This window comes from Sciurus vulgaris (assembly GCF_902686455.1).
Source record: "Sciurus vulgaris genome assembly, chromosome: 15".
Lineage (NCBI taxonomy): Eukaryota > Metazoa > Chordata > Mammalia > Rodentia > Sciuridae > Sciurus > Sciurus vulgaris.
Genome location: NC_136476.1, coordinates 23,706,912 through 23,726,240, shown reverse-complemented (window position 1 = coordinate 23,726,240; position 19,329 = coordinate 23,706,912). Strand labels below are relative to the sequence as shown.

The window sequence follows — 19,329 nt, the reverse complement described above, 5'->3', positions numbered from 1 at the left end:
AAGGAATATGGGATGCCCTGTTAGGTTTCACTACAGTCAGGCTCCTGAAAGTCTGCTTTAAGGATCATTTTTGCTTTAGGGCACAATTAACCTTGCCCCAGGACTGACCAGGTCTCCTCATCTTCATCACAAAAGAATGTGGAGGACACCTCAGTAATTGTGCATTCTGTAGGCTTCTACTTTGGAACGTTCTGCTTGGTAGATTAAAGGATTCTGGGCCACTTAATCTCTGGTCATGAAAACAGTCATCTAGGCTTTTATTAGGTTGTTGCACAGAACATAGCCCACGTAATTACCAAATGCCAAATTGCATTGAATTTCAACATGGGTAGCATCAAGCTACCTAAAGCCTGAACCAGCCGATGTGGACACTGATATGAGGGAACTCAGAAGAGGTAAAAGAAAAAAGCCATAAATTCTGTCTTAGAAAATGGATTCCCTACAAAACAGGAGTCGTCCTCCTGTGGTTTCTAATATGCTCATAAGTTTTTTCTAGAAACTCCCCATTCTATTCTTTCACCAACTCCACTATTGGGGCCATGCATTCCTAGTGAGACAGGGGTCCTGGAGGGCCATCTTAGGGCGGTTCTTGTGAAACCCAGGTGACTCTGCCCAGTCTTAAGCAAACAGGGATTTATATGAGCAGCACTTCCTTAGCTAGGGAAGTTCCAAACAAGCAAGGTCAAGTAGACAAACAGCACAGTTAGAGTCACTCCTGAGGGCTGGGAAGAGAGATCCCAGAGAGGATACCCATGGCACACTACTCTCCTGATTCCAGCACCAGTTTCTGTCCTGTCCCTTCTCCATATCAGTTCTTTCATTGCCAGTCAGCTTTCCCTTTAATGGTTTTCAAAATCCCAGGGAAACAAAAAAAAAAAAAAAAAAAAAAAGTCGTTCTTAACCATAAAAAAAAAATGAGAGATTCTTGAACCCAGAATGATAAGTCCAAACTATCTGGCCACAATGGAGGCAAGAAATGGGTAGAAGGCATTGGAATACATCTGTTTTTCCTTATTCTGGATGTTTTGGGACTTGGTACTTTTGATAAAATGAATCATCCCCTGCACACTCTAAAATGGTGACTATTACAACGACAACAAAAAAACCTCCTACAAACCCTCAGGTTATCCCTTGTTCTCTTGGCTAGGGAGGGCATGACTCTTACCAAATATATGAATTAACTGCCCATGTCTGTACACTCAGAATCCATTTTTGAGGAAGTGCTTACACGGCGGCCGTATATGAAACTCCTTGTCCCTAGGCACTCAGGCCCCCTGCCTTCTATGCAGGAAGGGGAGACTTAGCAAACTGCACTAGGTCTGGCCCACTGGGCTCTCCATCCCTGTGAGCATCTACCCACTAGTGATCCCTTATTCCACCTATGACTGGCCCTCAGGGAGAGTGAGAGGGAGGTTCCTTATAATGCCTCCAGCCAGATGGTTGGAGAGAAACTCAGGCCTGGTTTCCTCAGACCCAGGGAAGAATTGTATCCCTCAACTTGGTCTAAAATTGAAGAATAACAAAAAAGAAATACATCAAGAAAAGATAAAGGACATAAATAAATTGAAGTGCTGGTTTCGGATCCTGTCATAGCTCATTAGGTAGCTGGTATGGCGTCTAATCTCACCTATCTCCACTGGGCAGGGATCATTTAACATCCTCTCATAGGGCCCTCAGCACTGCTGGGAAGTCAAGCTGAAAGCAAATCAGCCTCCACTGCTGAGCCGTGCCGCTGTTCAGGACTCTTCCTCTCTGACTTGGTCACCAGTTTCTGAGGGATTTGGTGGCTTGTGGGAACTGAGGCAATGGATCATGATGCTTCCTTCATTCTAGGAGCTCTTGGTCTTGTTAGAGACCAACAGACCACATAGGCAGTGATCACACACCCAAATCAGAGGCAAATTTCTGGGTCAGCAGTCTTCAATGAGCTTTGGAATCAACTGGGGTGCTTTGAAAAATTTACTAATTCACTCCAGAACAATTTAATTTGAATCTATATAGGTGGTGCCCGTATTTTTATAAGGTCTCTAGAAGAGTCTGCTGCACATTTAGAATTGAGAATCTCTGCAACAGACTGTTTCTTGAGGATGGGGAGTTTGGGACACCCCGAGTTTCATACCTAACCTCCTCTGTGCTCAACAATAATTGCTCTGTAGCATATAGTTAATTGGAGTATGTTGAACAGTCCAACAGTTTGTTCTGATCATTTACAGCACACACGACTAGTACCAACTCCCACAACACCAGGAGGTAGATACTCTGAGTATTGTCTTCCTGACAATATTATTTGACAAAGAGGTCAAATAACTTGCCCAAGGTTGCACAGGTGTGCACTGCCCTATTCTGCACTGGGAGTCTAGGGGAAGAGGCTCAGAGAACAAATGATCTCATTTGTTTTCATTGGCAGAGATGGAGAAGAGCTAAATGCCAAGATTAGAGTAGTATGAAGTTATATTTTTCTCCTTTATGGTGTTGATTGGAGTAATGTGATGTCTCATATTTCACAGAGGAAAATGAATGAAGGCTGGAGGAGGGATCACAAAGAGCTTTCTCATCAAGACAACCTACACATCCTTGGAGAAATGAACAACAATATTTATTGTCTGTATTGACTTACCAGTGTCTAATCCCCTTTAAATCAAACCCTGTATTCAGTCTTTTGCTCCCAGGTAAGAGTTGTTGATTAAAGTGTTTGCTGTTTGGGGCTCACATTTTCTTGTTACCTGGAACATTTGTATTTTGTTTGTTTGTTTTGAGCATGAAATTGAAAATAAGAATAATTGGGTGGCAGGTGCTTTTCCATTTGAAAAGCACTTCTCAGAATTCTGACAAAAATGTCAAGATGCCTTTTCAGCTGCTCTTTATTTTTGTCAGTGGATATGTTCATGAAAAGCTGATCTCCCCCTCCCTTCTTCCCTCTTTCTCTCCCTCCTTTCCTTCCTCTCTTTCTCTCTCTACTTAAATTTTATATGAGCCAGAGTAAGTTGCTAATTGGAGGAATAACCTGCTAAGTCCTACAGGAAGACTGTCAACCTGATTTTCTCCTTTTGGTAAATCTGCTTTTGTTTTTAATGTTAGGTTGGATTCATATGAAGTACCCTTAAAATGTACGGAAAGAGAATTATATCTGGAAAAATTCAGATCTTGTTTTAGTGGTTGAATTTCTATGATAAATTTCTAAGGGAGGCAGTGTCTTTGGATTATAGTTTAATAGTTTAACTGTTCCATTCCCAACCCCCCCTTTTTTTAACCCCTAGCAATTCTTAATAAATTTAGATGAAGAACAAAACCTTTCTCAAGCATTATTCTCAAAGAACTACTTTAAGTAAATAGGTTCCACAGAAAGGACTGCCAAAACCAGACTTTAAATTAATTAGTAGGGTGCCTTCATGAAATGCTTACGTAGTTTGAGGAAGCAGGAAGGGGAAGCGGATGGGAGGAAGGGGTACTAGAAGCACATTTGTTTTCATGGGTACAGACCCAGAGAAGAGGGGGCCTGAAAATGGAAATCTTTGTCTTTCCTTCATATTATTACCTTAGCATCTTCTTCTGTCATACTTGGTATGGTCTGAATGTTTACGTCTTCTCAAAATGTTGAAATCCTACCCCTCAAGTTGAAAGTATTAGGAGGTGGGGCTTTTGGGAAAGTGATTTGTTCATGAGGGTGGAATCTCATGAATGAGATTAGTATCCTATAAAATAGGCCCAAGGAAGCTCATTTGTCCCTTCCACTACATGTGAGGATGAAGTGAGGTGGTGCCATCTACAGATCAGGAAGAGGGCCCTTACCAGTTTCCAAATGTACTAGTGCCTTGACCTTGAACTTCCTGGCTTCCAAAACTGTGAGAAATAAATTTCTTATGTTTAGAAGCTGCCCAGTATTTGGTATTTTGTTATAGTATTTCAAATGAACAAAGACAATATACTAAAATCCTTTTAGTTTTTACAAGATTCAGTGAGAACTAGGTTTTCTTTTCTCATTATGACCACAAGAATTGGTTTGTTAGGTAAATTAGGAAAACAAAAGTAGAAAAATGAACTCCCCAAACAAAAACAAAACCCATTTACCTCATCCCAGAGTTCCAGTTAATTAAAGGCATATAACAAGCATTCCACCTTTAAAAGCAGATAAAATACGTTTAAATTACATGTACTTATAAATGTTCTTGATACCTCTGGAACTACAATCGTCAATTTATTATTTTGATGTTACTTTTAAGTAGACATCAAAATTTTAAAAAACACTGTGTTACATTAAGATTAAGCTATGATTCTCAGAAAAGGTCCATTTATATAAAGTCTTTTTTTTTTTTAACTAAGTATACCTTTTTCCTCACTCTCCAATCTATTAATTGTATTATTTAAATTATTTTTATTTTAGCTTTTACTTCTCAAGGAATTATTTAAGTTTCGAGGAGTCATCTTAGGGCCAGGGTTGCCATTCAGATATTTTGTTTTTGGATAATGTAACAGCATGAAAATTTTGTCATGTATTGGGGTTTGGATTGCTATGTGAGGATCTGTGTAATTCAACATAATAAAAAAAGAATTTCCACCTATCTTGCTTCGGTTTATAATTTATTTCTTGACTTTCACAGTTGAAGATCTGTCAAATCCTGGACCATAATTTACAAACATGTTTTATGAGATTGCAGAGGATCCTGGGATAATCTCCTATGGGAACATGGGCGTAAGCAAAAGCTGCTGTACAATGAGACCTTTGGAACCACGTAACTAGCTGAAGCTTATAAGGCCTGTATTATAAAAGAGGTTTTTAAAAATGAGTATGAATGATATATATGCATAAAAGAGATGGTAGGTTTTAAGTGAAAAATTTGAGAAACTTGATGTATTATGTATTTGAGTTGCATGCCAGGTTATTCCCAATATAGCCATGAAACCACTCAATGAGTTCCATTAAAAGGGACCCTCTCATCATCTGTTGGGCATTCTGGGGAGCAGGACATTCCATCTAGTTCATGCTATGACCAACAAATCTGCTAGTATCTCCAGGTGGGACTATTCCCCTTCCCTGATTAGGGGTTCCAACCCAGAACTACTTGAGAACTTTCGTATTGTGTTAGTTTTCTGTTGTAGTGGACGAATACTTGAGACAAACAAAAGTGGAAAGCTTTATTTTGGCTCATGTTTTCAGAAATTTCAGTCCATGGTCAGTTGGCTCCATTGCTATGTGAGGCAGATCATCATGGCGGAGAGGGTGTGGTAGAGCAGATCCGTTTAACTCATGGAATCAGGAAAGCAGGGAGAGAGAAAGAGTGAAGAGGTCTGGGACTAGATGAACCCTTCAAAGTCATTCCCCTAGTGATCTACTTCTTTCAACTGGGCCCTACCTCTTAATAACCCATTTAGCTAGAACTCATCAGTGGATCAATCCATTGATGAGGTTAGTGACTTCATGATTGAATCATTTTCCCAAAGCCCCACCTTTGAATATTGTTTCATTGGAGGCCAAACCTTCAACAACAAGAGCCTTTGTGGGACATTTCAGGTCCAAACCACAACACTGGTCTTGGGGGAAATTCCCTATCCTTGCTTGCTTGCCCTGGGAATCCTGCCAACAATGATAAGAGCTGCCATCCTCTGTTCTATTGGTCTGGGACCCTTCCATCCTCCACACTGGGTCTGGGTGTCTCAAATTATGACAAAGTATTTTATAGGGGAAAGAGCCTATGCTTACTTTCGACTTCAGAACTAGGGAATTTGGCCAAAACAGGAACATGTTTAGGACAGGAACTTGTTCTTTGTACAAATGGGTTCTTTTTAGAATGACTGGGTTGACAGAGCATCTTCAACAGAGTGAGGAGTTCCCAGATCCAAAAATCCTCCTTTGGGTCTCTGAATTTTAAAAAATGTTTTCTTATTTCTTTTTTTAAAGTGCTCTGGAGCCCATAGTATAATATGACCCCTCTTCATTTACCTGTAACCATTGCCTTATGGGGCTCATTCATTCACTCCGTATAACTCATGAAAAGCATATGATACAGCACCTGGCAAACGGAGACACTGGACAAAGGCGTGAGGGAATGAGTGCAGGAGTATGGGGGAGGAAGGGAGAGGGAACCTTCACGCCATCTCTTTATTGGCATTCCAGTTCCCCAAAAGTAGATGATAAGATCTCTGAAAGACTGTGCCTGTCCCAAACATCCCAGAGTTGCCCCTGTCTTGGCCCCCTCTGTTTAAGAACTTAGGAAAAATTGCCCTCCACACCCACTGAGGCTAGGCAAGACATGCAATGATAATTTTCTAAAATTTTATTGAGGTTTTTTTTGCATCTGTATTCATCAGATATATTGGTCTGTAGTTATCTTAATGTGTCCTTTGCTGGTTCTGGTGTCAGGGTGATACTGGAATTATAGAATGAATTTGGAAGTGTTCCATCTCTCTCTATTTTAGGCACTTTAGAGGTGTGGAGACTGAGAATTTCAGAGCAAGAGCACCTGGCTTTAAATTCTGCTATTTATATGCTGAGGGCCTTGGGCAAATAATTTAACCTCTTTGTGCCTCAGTATCCTGATGTGTAAAACAGAGGTAATAATAGTATCTGACTCATAATGTTGTTGTAAATGAATGACACATTTTGAAAGCACATTAAATCAGTGCCTGGCACAAAATGAGCACTCAGTAAGCATTAGCTATTCTTTTTCTCATTTAATTATCTGAGGAAAACATTATTTCCTATATTTTCTCACTAAGGATACTAAGGCTCACTAAAAGTAAGTGTCAGAGTCAAGTTTCAAACCCTGGTCTGTCTTGTTTCAAAACCTCTGCCACTTTCTGGTTGTCACATGGGTATTATTGTCCCCGAGACTGGTGCATCCTGGAAATTCTAGCTGAGAGTTTGAAGAATATCAACTCAGCATTTCAGTCAAAGTGACAGGGCAACTAAGGTCTTTTGACAGTTGTTGGAATGAGGTTAACCACTTCTTGTTTAGGTCAACAAGAGGTGCTTTCTGTTTCTATTTCCTGTCATTGGAATGTTATGTTTGTAAACAGCATTTTTAGGAAGTTCCCCTTCCCTCTCACTTCAAAATAAACCTCCCTGTTCCTTTTCCTCCAGGAACTGACACTTAAGTTGGTATTTTGAACTGGGATAAATACCACACCTGTTTTAGTGGGATGACTTCCAGGAACAGATCATAAGCAATCGGTGTTATTGCTGGAAGTGCTGGATTCTTGGTGGGAACTCCTCTGCATGAAAGCTCATTTGGCATTGTGTAAGGAAGTTCATCTCAGGCACATGATGACATTCTCCCAACCCTGACAATCAAATCGATTTCACAGTCTTAGTCTTGCATAGGTCCACTGGACTTGTATTCGCCAGGTTCCTACTGTGTGCTCAGTGGAGTCCTGGAACCTGTGGGGTAGCAGAGGTCAAGCTAGGGTTGTACAACGCAACAGGTACCTCCTGAAGTCTCCAGACTTACTAGGGCAATAAAATAGTCAAGTGTGACTCTCAAAAAGTCTTGTAAACTTGAATGTCTTCAGGATCAGGCAGGATTTGTGACTCTTTAACAGTGGGGTTTGAAATAGTGGTGAATTATGGGAACTAGAGAGAAATAGGCATGGTGACACCTATCCCCCACAGTCCCACAGTTTGCTTGAATTCCTCAAATTCAGATCTAAAATAACAAGTCTCTGTGGCCACATAAAGCTGGCATGAAGCTGTGTCTTGCCCATAGCTGTCAGTTCTGACTCCTGTTTAAGAGTATGAAATAATGATGTTGATTTAAGTGATATCTGAGGAACTCAATTTCAGTCCTTTGTAATTAAGTCTCATATTGATTATAATAAAATAATAATAATAATACAAGGTAATATCTGATTAGGTACTAAGATACTGTTATTTCTCAAGATTCTAGGAGATAAGAAACATTGAAGTCTTAGGGCTGAGGGCCAAGAGTGTCTTGATTTTGAAGAATAGGAAGAACAGATGGAGAAGAAGCGTGGAAAAATGAGGCAATTGGGGAGGAGAGAATGAAAGATGTGTGTATGGAGAAGGAAGTGTGCTCTAGGGATATATTCTGAAGTGTATTAAATATTAGGACTCACGTTTTAGACTTTGTACTATAGACATTAGGATTTGGGAGTGAGAAAGTCAAGCATTAATCTGACAATCTTGTTTCGGTAGAGACTGGGGACAGGGAAACTCTGAGAAAGCCTTTGAAGAAGTTGTAAAATTTGGTGATAGAACCTGAGTTGGGTGGGAGGCCACAGAAGATAAAAGGATTGATTCATATTTGGGGTGGAAAGAAATAATGAGACAACTTACTTTAATAGTGTTTTGAAGCCTATGACTGTGTGTGTTAGGGGCAAGATTTGACTCCTTTCAGGAAGAAGAGGGTAAGTGAGGTGGTCTGGGCTGAACCGTGAAGCCAAGGTAAACTATTAAATTATTAGAAGTGAAGTATTGATTAAGAGAATAATTGTCCTGCAGATCCAAGGATACAGAGTCCTTCGTTTTGTGAGATTCAAATTCTTCATGCCCTGAGGCAAGATGAACTCAAGGACTAAGAAAAAAAAATAGGAAGTCAAATAAAATCTTTTTGTGGGGGGTGTTTTCATGGTCTTTTTTTTGGCAGGGGGATAGAGAACACTTGGAATACTAGGGAGTGGGATTGCCCAGAGGCAGAATGGATAGCCCAAGGACAATGGAAGCCTTGTCTTGGATTTAGTTTAGTTTTTTTTTTTTTTTAATTTCCTCTGAATCTTCTTTTCTTTGAATCTTTCTTATTATGAAAGTTCTATTGTTATAAGTAGAATTTAGAGGATCATCAAAATACAAGTCATTTGTTGAAGGACTACATGGGAAGAGAAAATGAAAGAACATACCGTGTCAGTTATACACTCTGAAGGGGGTCTAAATCTTGGGTCAGCCACTTCACAAAGAGGCAACATTGCTCACTTGAGTTCCCACCTGAAGCCCAGAGCAGAGGGATTCAAATAAATGCACTAACTTCTATAGACCTGCCTTACAACATCAAACCTCTTGGAATTCAAAACAGGAAGATACTTTCAGGGGACATAATGAAGACTTTGAAAACACAATATTCAATTTAGGAGAAACTTAAGTAGAAATTTATGTGGTTGATATTGAGTAAAGATAGTAGAAATGTCAATGGAAAATACCCAATAGAAGTTGGAAATGAGAACTGAAGTTTGACCAAGAGATCAGGCCAGGAGAAACCAAGGGTGAAATATATTACATTTTGTGGATTCACATTTTTGTTATCATCTGTGTAAAGTAGTTGGAGTATGGTATTTGAAATCATATTGATGAGTGGATTTCTGGTAGAGTGTAGAGACCATTGATAGGAAGCTTGTTCATCTACAAATATTTGAGGGTCCCCTGTGTATTTGGCAGAGACAGAGATGAGAACCACAGCAAGGGAGCAATAGCAGGAGGAGGATACAAAGGTGATGGGTCAGAGGTGGGGAAGAGGCAGGTAGGGAAGCCCCTGGTGATGTCCCTAAAGCCAAGGGAAGAGAACTTAGTGGAATATGAGCTAATCAACAGTGATAAATGTTGCAGAAGAGTAAACATGATAACTGGGGAAATGCCCTTTGGATTTCACAAGCAAGGCATTGGTTACCTTTCAGGAGAGCTGTGGGGGTGGAAGCCGGACTGTGGGAGATGAGGGTGTTATTGAATGGGGAGGAAATGGAGGCTGAGCATGAAGACCAGTAAGCAACCCCCCACTTTTGTCAAAATAAGGAAAAAGAAATAAGGTTTCAGTTTTCATCCTGATAACCTTCCCATCTTTAGTCTGGAAACAGGTAGGGCTTCTTGGACGAATTGGGTTTTGAATGAAGGATTTAAAGGTGATATGAGGGAAGAGTGATATGATGAAATGGTGTCAGCCATGGAGGAGGTGAGGTCAGGCCACAGGGTGACAGGGGATAATAGAGATATTTTGATCTCTGCTAGAATGGGACAACAAATTTGAGGGAGTAAATTGGATCATAGCAAATGAAATGCCGTCATTAGAAAAGATGAGCAACTTTTAATGAACCTTTTGCTTTGTAGGCATCTTTGAAACTCCATATCTTGATAGCTACAAAAAGACTTTGGAATCATGTTTGAGTCCTAGCTCTTTGAACTTGGAGAAATTACTTAACCTTGCTAAACCATAGTTTCCACATTTGGAAAACAAAGGGTAATATTACTTGCTCAATAGGAGCGTTGAGAATAACAAATAAGAGTATGTATGTACAACATCTTGTTCAGTGCCAGTACCTGGTGTTAGCAATGATTCTTCCTTGAAATTTATTTTGTATTTGTCGAGGTATATTCGACATGCAAAAAGCTACACATATTTGAGTGTAAAAATTCATGAGTTTGGAGAGAAGCATACACCTATAAAGCCATTTCCACAGTGAATATCATAAACCTGTCACCTCCAAAAGTTTCCTTCCTCCCTCCCTCCCTTTCTTTTATTCATTGTGTATTTTTGATAGGAAGACTTAACATAAGAACTACCAGAATTTGTAAGCATACAGTACCATATTGTTAACTATAGGTATCATGTTGTAAAGTAGATATCTACAATGCTGCTTTTTTGTCTTGAAAATTTTGGGCCATCCCAGATTTGAGTTAGAATCAATATTCCAGCACCTGTGACTCTCTCTGCTTTATAATGTTCAGTAAAGAACATTGACACCGGAGCAAGACTGCTGTGCCACCTTATTTTTTTTGTGTGTTTTTGGGCAAGTTGCTTAAATTAACCTTTCATGCTGATTTCCTCACCTGTAGAAAGGAGATAATAATATGCCCACTTTATGATGCTGCTGTGAGTTACATGAGTAGTTATTTAGGTGGTAGAAACAGTGCTTGCCACATCGTAACTACAATGCCAAAATTTGTCAAGTGAATAAAAATCCTCTGTCTTCATTTTTCCTTCTAGAATCGTGATATTCCATCCCCTTCTGCACTCATTCTGGCAGGGAGAAATCTCATTCGATGCCTACAGCTATTAGGTGTTAGGTCAACATCTTAAGTAAGGACTCTTACTTGCCTTAATGTCATTTCTCATAATATGAGTTTACACAGTAGCACTTCTCTGACATTGTCGTACCCACCCTCTTTCCTAGAGACCTGGACCTTTCGTTATCCTCAGATTCAGGTTTTTAGGACCCTATTTCCTCACTTCAGTTGGTTCAAACAAACATTTCTGCTGGCCTTTTATTATTCTTGCCAAGTTAAGTGATGATCTTGGAAACACAACACAAGGGCTCTTTAAATGAACATTATATCTGCATGCTGGCTGGACAATCAAAGTCATCTTTAAAATGTGTGTGCCTTCAGCATTTTGTGAGGGCAGGGGGTGCCTTCTCTCTAGCCACTATGTTCCTGGGATGACTCAATTCATTTCAACCCATCTTACCTTCACCTTGAAATGTACCTTTTTACAGAGTCCCAGCAAAATAAAGCAAATCCTTGCCTATGTCAGAGCTCCAAATCCTCCTGACTTCCTTTTGCAGCCTGACCCTCGACTGTGAAGGGCCTACATGACAACCCTATTTTGCATTCCCCAGACACCCAGAAGTGAAAGAAGAGAATGCAGTGTCCCTAAAATAATGACTTTCCTGAGTCATGGTGGAATGGCAACTACCTGACTCTAGTCCATCATGAATAAGCAGTTTTTTGAAGAGAAAATGGGGTTGGCATCCAAACACTACTGCTTAGGGATTTGATTGATTCTGTATTTTAGTTCCAGGATCCTTTACCTCTCTTTTGAAACACAGTACTTGTGCAGGTCAAACTTCTCTCTAGGTAAAATCCTGATGATGCTCCATGGGACTGGAGCCTCCCAGCTCCGGGCTGGTGAGATCTTCTAGAAACCAGTGGAATGTCTTTGGAAGAGCCATGGCTTTCCTTGCCCACTTTTCCAACTAGAGTAATAAAAAGGATATAGATGTTTATTTTGTAATTAGGGCCACATTCCCTAATTGCATCAGTGACACTAGTAGCAATTGTAGTTGCACCTTACATTAGCTGTCACTGTGACAAAATCTCTGAGATTAAGAAAGGGTTTATTTTGGCTCATGGCTTTGGTGATTTCAGTCCATGGTTCACTGACCCCATTGCTAATGGGACTATGATAGATGAGGTAGTATATCATGGCAGGAACACATGACAGAGGAGGCTGCTCACCCCTTGGTAGCTAGGAAGCAAAAAGAGAGACAGGAAGGGGCCAAGGTTCCAATATCCCCTTCAAGGCATGTTCTCAGTGACCTAACTTCTTCCCACCAGGCTCCACCTCCTAAAGTTTCCACTACCTCTCAACAGTGCTGCAGGCTGATGATCAATCCTTTAGCAAATGGGCCTTCGGAGGACACGTATCCAATCATAGCACATCTCTATGGATTACCCATGTAAACAGGGGACGAGGGCAAGAGTGTAGGCTATTTTTTTCCTCCCAGGGGCTTGGGTACAGGGATAACATACTAATAGGGTCTCTGCTAAACACGTACATTTTCTCATTTAATAATTAAAACAATCTCCTGAGGCAAGGACTGTCATTCCTCTCAGAGAAGAAGAAATCAAAGCTTAGATTATTGGCAAGGGTCACAAAGGTGAGATGGAATCAAAACTGTATGCTCACTCATTGTGTTCCACAGTCCCCTGCTGGGCAGCTAAATACAGAGTATCAATCCTGTTGCATGGCATCTTCTGGCATCTTCTAGCGCTCTGCCAAGTCTCCTCAAGACCATTTCTTTTTTTTTTTTTTTTAGTTCATGTTATTTTATTTTTTTTAAGACCATTTCTTCTTTCCTGTTGTGGCAGGGAAAATCCTTAAACATCTATAAAGCCAACACCACTACTGGCCCATTATTCTATTATAAACCAAGTACATTCCCCATAGCTATTCTTAGAGTTTTTTTTTTTCAGTTGTAGATAAACACAATACCTTTTGTTTATATTTTATGTGGTTCTGAGGATGGAACCCAGTGCCTCACACATGCTAGGCAAGTGTTCTACCACTGGTCTACAACCCCAACCCTAGAGGTGTGTTTGAAATAAAAGTTCTTGTACCCAGAGGACTTCCAACATTTTGTTGAAAAAAATAGCCATTTGCCAGAGCTAATAAAAACATCCTCTGTTCCTGAGTATACTCTGGGCAAGATCAAAATCACATGGAGGCTGCTCAGGTGCACCAACTCCTCCAAACAAATCTCCTGAGGACTTGTGTTGTTAGGTATTCCCCCCATGATGCAATCAAGAGAAACAATCCTGATTTCCCATGGCCAGAGAGTGATAAGCATTCATATACTGTCGTCTTTCAGTGGGGCCCAAGGACCTGCCTGTACCTTTGATGTCTATCACATGAGTCCACCATGTCCTACAGAAAACAGTCATGACTCAAGTGTTCCACAAAGGACAGTGCCATCTCTTTAAAGAACACTCTGAATCCAGCCTTTAGTAGTGAGAGTTGTATTTCAGATGGCAGGATTGGTTCCTCCTTGAAACCAAGTCCCCATCCTCTTGAGATAAGCCTGTTTTCTATTAATTTCCCACAAAAGTCTACATACATCTCTGTCACAAAATATGAGCACAGCTTTTGTAATGACACTGTATCTCAACTATGTAACCCTTACTGGTTAACATGAAGGTTAATATTCCCTCAAGCAGGCTTTTTCATTTGGGGGTTGTTTAAAAGTTTTGAGAACAACAATCTGTACAATTTAACTCAGCTGGCCACATCTCCACCTTCCCACACCCACCTGGGTAAGATAAAAGAACAAATATAAAGAAGGAAAAGGCAGGGAAGAAAGAATGAGGGAAATGTTTATTGAGACTGAAATGGAACACTTTCTTTTATGAGTTAACAGCACAGTGTGTTAAGAGGCTGGTTACAACTCCAAAGCAAGGATGACCCACAGTTCATGAATAGCTCTGCCAACTCCAGTGCCACTAATTGGAGCTACCTGAAAAGAGAATTGAACCATTCAGCCCCCAATACATTACTGATTCAACTCCATTTATATTTAGATTTAATTCCTATAAACAGTACCAATATTTTTGCATTTTAAAATTCACATTGAATTTCACTTTGATGTTTACATGACAATTTCAGTATCATTTTCTTGTAGATTTCAGATACAGGTGGTCAATACTATTTACTTTCTGCTATCTTTGGCACAATTTCTGGTTTCTAAAATATAAAAGCACATGTTTTAAGTTGGTTACACAATATTGCAAAACGACTATTTTGGATCTATCTCTGTGTAAGTACAAGTTCATGTAAGCATTATTTACAAGATGGGAACTAAAGGACAGACTTTAATAAGCTATCTTTCTTAATTAGCAGAAGAATGACAAGCAAAGGATTTTAATGAGCAGGGCCAAGATTACTAGTTAGAACAGTCCTCTCTGGAGGAGGAGATAAGTGTCATAGGATGGAAGAATTTCCCCTGAACCACTGATACCAACATTCATGTTGTGGGATTTACTTTGCAAGAATCCAGGGTAGGGATGGCTGTTTTATGCAAAGTGGCTTGTTCAACCTATGGAATTTGTATTAAAATACAACTTAGCTGGTAGCTCACCACTGTTGCCTGGGCCCTGGTGGATACAGAAATGCAAGGGCAGCAAAGTACTGGCGTTTTTAAGTGGGTGTGAGTGAACTTGGAAGGATGAAGCCTTCCAGGAAGATACAAGCACGTCCAGCCTTCTGGGAACAACACCTTTGTGCATTATCTTGTAAAGCGCTGGTCTGGATTCCCTCCAGAAAACTCAAAAAGCCTGCAAATTGTAAATGAATGGTTATGCTACCCTGGAGTGTCACCATAATACATTTCTGCTTTAGGGCTGACACACAGATGTGAAGTGATAGAACATGACTTCTTATTCTAGTGCTCCTGAGAAAGGAGTTCTGATAAACCCTGAAGCAGACCTGTGTTGGAATTGTTATTATTCAAGTACAAGGAGAGTTCCTTATTTCACATTGACAGTTTAATTCTGATCTCTGTCTTGTAAATTATATGAAAATAATAAATATATACATATATATAGTTCTATACTGAACACTGGTTTAACAGTTACCAGCATCCCAATACAGTACATTGAATAAAGAACACTTCTCCCTTCTCCCTAAATGCTATGCCCATGTTAAAACTGTTATTGCAGAACTGTGCTGGTCTGTTTTTTCTTTTTTTCAAGAGTTTCTTTGAAACTGGCTGGAGATGAGTTCGAGATGGACAATTTGGCACACTGACCATGTGGGGTTGTTTAGATGCATTAGAATCTATAAAAAGTGAGAGGTTAAAGGAAATTCATGCCAATAGAAAGCCTGAGTAAAAATTTGTAAATGACAGAAATTTTTAAAAACCCAAAATCACTGATCTATGCATGAGAAAGCAATTTCTCTTCCACATCTGTTACCTAATTCCATAAGTTATTACTTCATACACTTTCAAACCTTGTCTTATAGAAATTTTAAAATGTAGATAATACAACTTCCTCTTAATCAATTTCCTTTCAGCTTACCCCACCCCCAAATCCCAAAACCCAGAAAGCAAAGGCTATGAAGCCAAATATAGAAAATAATCTGGAGGTCTGTATATCAAACTACATGTATAATTGACCATTAGTGTTTCTCTTAATGTTTGAATTCGCTAAGAGATGACTCTCAGGGAGATGTCCTTCATCACTCCAGTCATCTGGAGCTGAGGGCTCTAGAACTGTGAGGTCTGGGTGAAGGAGATGGTGTCAGACTTGTCTACTGCAAAGCCTCCATTGATATAGGACTTCTTGGTGTCTGAGTCTTCATTATCCAGTATTGTGGATTCCAAGGCAAAGGGATTCACAATGTTGACTTCAGATGAAACGTCCATCTGCTCCAGCTCCTTCTTAGAGAGCTTTTCCACAATGCCAGTCCCAAATGCATCACCAAGGACATTGACCATGGTCCTGAACCGGTCCCTGGAGAAGAGACAGGAGAGTCATGCAGAGGGCCCAGATTTCATTTTCCTTCACCACTGACTGGACAAAAGAAAGGACCTGACATTTTTGGTTAAGATTTAAATCAATGCAGAAAATTCTGTCTTCATGGCTGGCTGGCTAGAGGTACCTCACAGGCCTGGGGCAGAAGGGTATTCTAAAGCCACAGAATGAACTAACAGGATCCACTGGGTCTGTGCTCCCAATAGGTAGCAATGACTTCCATAAATATCCTGAATTTCCCTTCTCTTCTCCCAAAGAAACATGAATAGAGTCTCCACAGATGTTTGGAAGACTAAGGGAGACTCAGAACTCATCCAGATTCAATGCAATTGACAAATTGGCATCATGGGTTCTCTTTTGGCTAAGTTGGAAGGACTCGTGCCTTTCTCTTTCTCTCCCTCTCTCTCTCTCTCTCTCCCCCCCCACCCCCTCGGCCCTCACTTCCTCCCTAGTGTACTTGTTTCTTTACCAAACGAGTTTGTTTTATGAGTAAGCTATGAGTAAGCTAGCAGGAACATAGTAGAGCACAGGTTCAGAACACACAGGTCAGCCCAGGAGTGTATTCTCCTTGAGGCAACTGCAACCTGTCCTAACTCCTGGACAGCTTGGAGAAGAGGCTGGTGGTGGGAAGGTCTGAGGACAAGGCTACTGGGAAGGGGAGTATCCATTTTGACACTGGAGCTTTGATGGCCGGAATTGTGTACATAGGTATTCCTGTGAAAATGATACCTGTGGGAAGGAAAAGGCCAAAAAGGTTTACACATATCCACTCTGCATGCCCTTCTACTATTTAGAGCAAGGCCAGTGATTGAACTGGTCCTAGTTTCTTTCTTTCCCATGACCTCAGATTGGATCTTTGGTTCATCTGGCTATCGTGGCAGTGAAGGTCACTGGTTTCAAGAAGACTTAGGGGAAGGAGAAGAGGGCAAACCCATCATCACCAATGGAAGGAAAAATCAGTTTGCCTCAATGGTGGGGTATTTTGCAAGAAGGCATGATTTCACTTAAGCCCTAGTGAATGCTGAGGGTGTCCTGGCACAGCTTCCAGGCCAGATGCAGGGACCCACCTGGAATGTCTCTGCTTCCCTTTCCTCCATCGCACCTGCAGTCTATGAACTAAGCAGCACTGGACTCCCCAGTCAGCCCCACTGGCTCTAAGTAAAGGTTCAATGTGGAGATTACACTTCCCCTGAGGCTCAGGGGATAGAGCCAGACCTAGGTGCTAGAAGACCAATGCACAGAAGTGGGCATCCAGGATAAAGCGAGGAGCCAGGCTATTTTCAACCTTAACTTTGGGGTCACAGTGTAATGAGACAAGAAAAATAATAGGAATTGCTATAGTTGTGTGTTATGTAGTAATAATAAGTTGCATTTGGTATTTGCCTGGACTTGTAAAACTAAAATCATAAAACGCAGCAGGTGCCTGGTGACAAACTTGCTGTGTAGAAGGATGACACTCCTGAACAATGTCAATATGAACTTTTATCTATGATTTGAGTGGTGGTTCCTAGTCTAGTCATGTTCTGGTCTTTATCAATGAAGACCAGAGCATGACTGGGCTGAAAATCACTAATTAAACCCCTGGACCCTTGGAGCAAACTGTCAGCAGCACCGTGACCAGAGGACTCCACATCGCTCTGTCTCTTGACTGCCCTGGCTGCTGTCCCACACCTTCACTGATTGCCGATCGACTGTTGTCACCAAGACTGGACAACTAACCACTGCTCCAGTGACAACGACTACCATCCCAAACACCCAGCCTCCGACTCATCGGATATCTGAGTTCATCCAAGGACACCCAAGGAGCTGAGAGAGGCTATGGCTGAGAAGAATCCCTTCAGTCTTATTGACTAACTTCTTGGCTAAGAGACGTTGCATTGAGTAAGTCCATGGGGATTGGACTCTAGGTGAATAAGAGGGTGAATCTTTAATGTATTTGTTACTTGCTATTATTAGGAATGTTAAGTTGACTTGCTGTTATTAGGAATGTTAAGTTGAGTGCGTATTGAATGAATAAAATCCACTTGGAACCAAACTCAATTCCTCTCTTACTGCTTGCGACACACAGAAGGCACATTCTCACTCACATGTTCTGCTGTATTTCGTGTGTGTGTGTGTGTGTGTGTGTGCACGTGTGTGTGCGCGCAAAAGAGAGAGAGAGAGGGAGAGAGAGAGGTTGTTTGGGGCCTTAATGGTTCAATTAATCTGAATTTTAGCAATGAAATTTGCCATATTTTGAGCATGTACTGTCTGCTAGACATAATTCTAGATACTCAATTCATGTAAGCTCACTCAGTCAATGGCAGAATTTCTCCCATCTCACAGATAATGTGACTGGGTCTCAGAGGGGTAAAGGAACTTGCTCAAGGTCAAAACTAATAAGACACTGGACAAGGATTCAAACCCAAGTCAGGCTTACCCCAAAGTCTTTGCTCACACCGTTGCCTCTGTCATCTCCAAAGATGCTTAATAAGATGCATAGATTTTGAACCAGGACATTATGGAAAACCAGGTTGGGATAAGTCAGAATGAATAGGGGGCCTTTGCCTGGCTCTTCACCATTTTATCCTGTTTGTCTTCTTCCACACCCAGCTCCTAACATTGAGTATCACCAGGTATAATGAGGTAATGGGACTCACTGGCTTTTTAAAATCACTATTCACTTGAAGTAGGAGGAGTTAATTTTTAAGCATATCATCAGATGGCCTGGTCAGAGGGAAATTAAAGCAGCAACAGATGGCTCATTAGGCAATCTAAGAGGGGATGATGATGGACTGCATACTGTGAATGGCTAGGAAGCTGCCTGCTCATCCGGTCGAGGCAGGGCATTTACTCCAACTTACAAGAGCCAGTCGACAGCAACAATCAGGGTGACATCCTCAGCAGGCAGGCCCACGGCACTCAGCACGATCACCATGGTCACCAGCCCAGCTTGGGGCACACCAGCAGCTCCAATGCTGGCAGCTGTAGCTGTGATGCTGTAGTCAAAACACACCAGAAGAAAGGAGTTAGACCCCCAATTTCTCCCCTTGACATTCCTGGCTTGAAATGGTCTCCATGGCTGTTACTGCTCTGCCCTGAAATTGGGCAGTCAGAATCTGCTATCTGTTAAGCACCAGCTCTGCCTCATTATAGGATGAGTGCGGCAGGGGACTGAGAGAAGTGTGATGCCAGGTTCTGACAGGAGGAGATGTGTCAAGGACATATAGAACAACTGCAGGAGTGGCACCAAAAATGAGCCTGAGAGTTATTCAGGAGGAGGGCAAGAGTTTACCAACTGGGGTGTTTATAGAAGATTTTATCTACCTATCCACGCATCCATCCAAAGTAAGTTCCAGGTACCTCTCCGTCTGCTTTCTTCCTCT

At 41.1% G+C, this 19,329-nt stretch overlaps 2 protein-coding genes across 5 annotated transcripts in view; one reads left to right on the top strand and one right to left on the bottom strand.

Annotated features, from left to right (window-relative positions):
* The window catches only part of SPATA6L (spermatogenesis associated 6 like), a 49,920-nt gene extending 45,361 nt beyond the window's left edge, over positions 1-4,559 (top strand). For all 4 annotated transcript variants that reach the window (XM_079113075.1, XM_079113077.1, XM_079113078.1 and 1 more), the window contains one exon: positions 1,834-4,559. The gene's annotated coding sequence lies outside the window, so the exon portion shown is untranslated. The remainder of the gene's footprint in view (positions 1-1,833) is intronic.
* Positions 4,560-13,775: 9,216 nt separating this feature from the next.
* Positions 13,776-19,329, bottom strand: part of SLC1A1 (solute carrier family 1 member 1) — a 74,920-nt gene continuing 69,366 nt past the window's right edge. Inside the window, exons 11-12 of the mRNA XM_079113074.1 lie at positions 18,808-18,942; positions 13,776-15,943 (exon numbers count right to left, since the gene is read on the bottom strand). Coding sequence (XP_078969200.1) covers positions 15,697-15,943; positions 18,808-18,942 — 382 coding nt within the window. The 3' untranslated portion in view covers positions 13,776-15,696. The remainder of the gene's footprint in view (positions 15,944-18,807; positions 18,943-19,329) is intronic.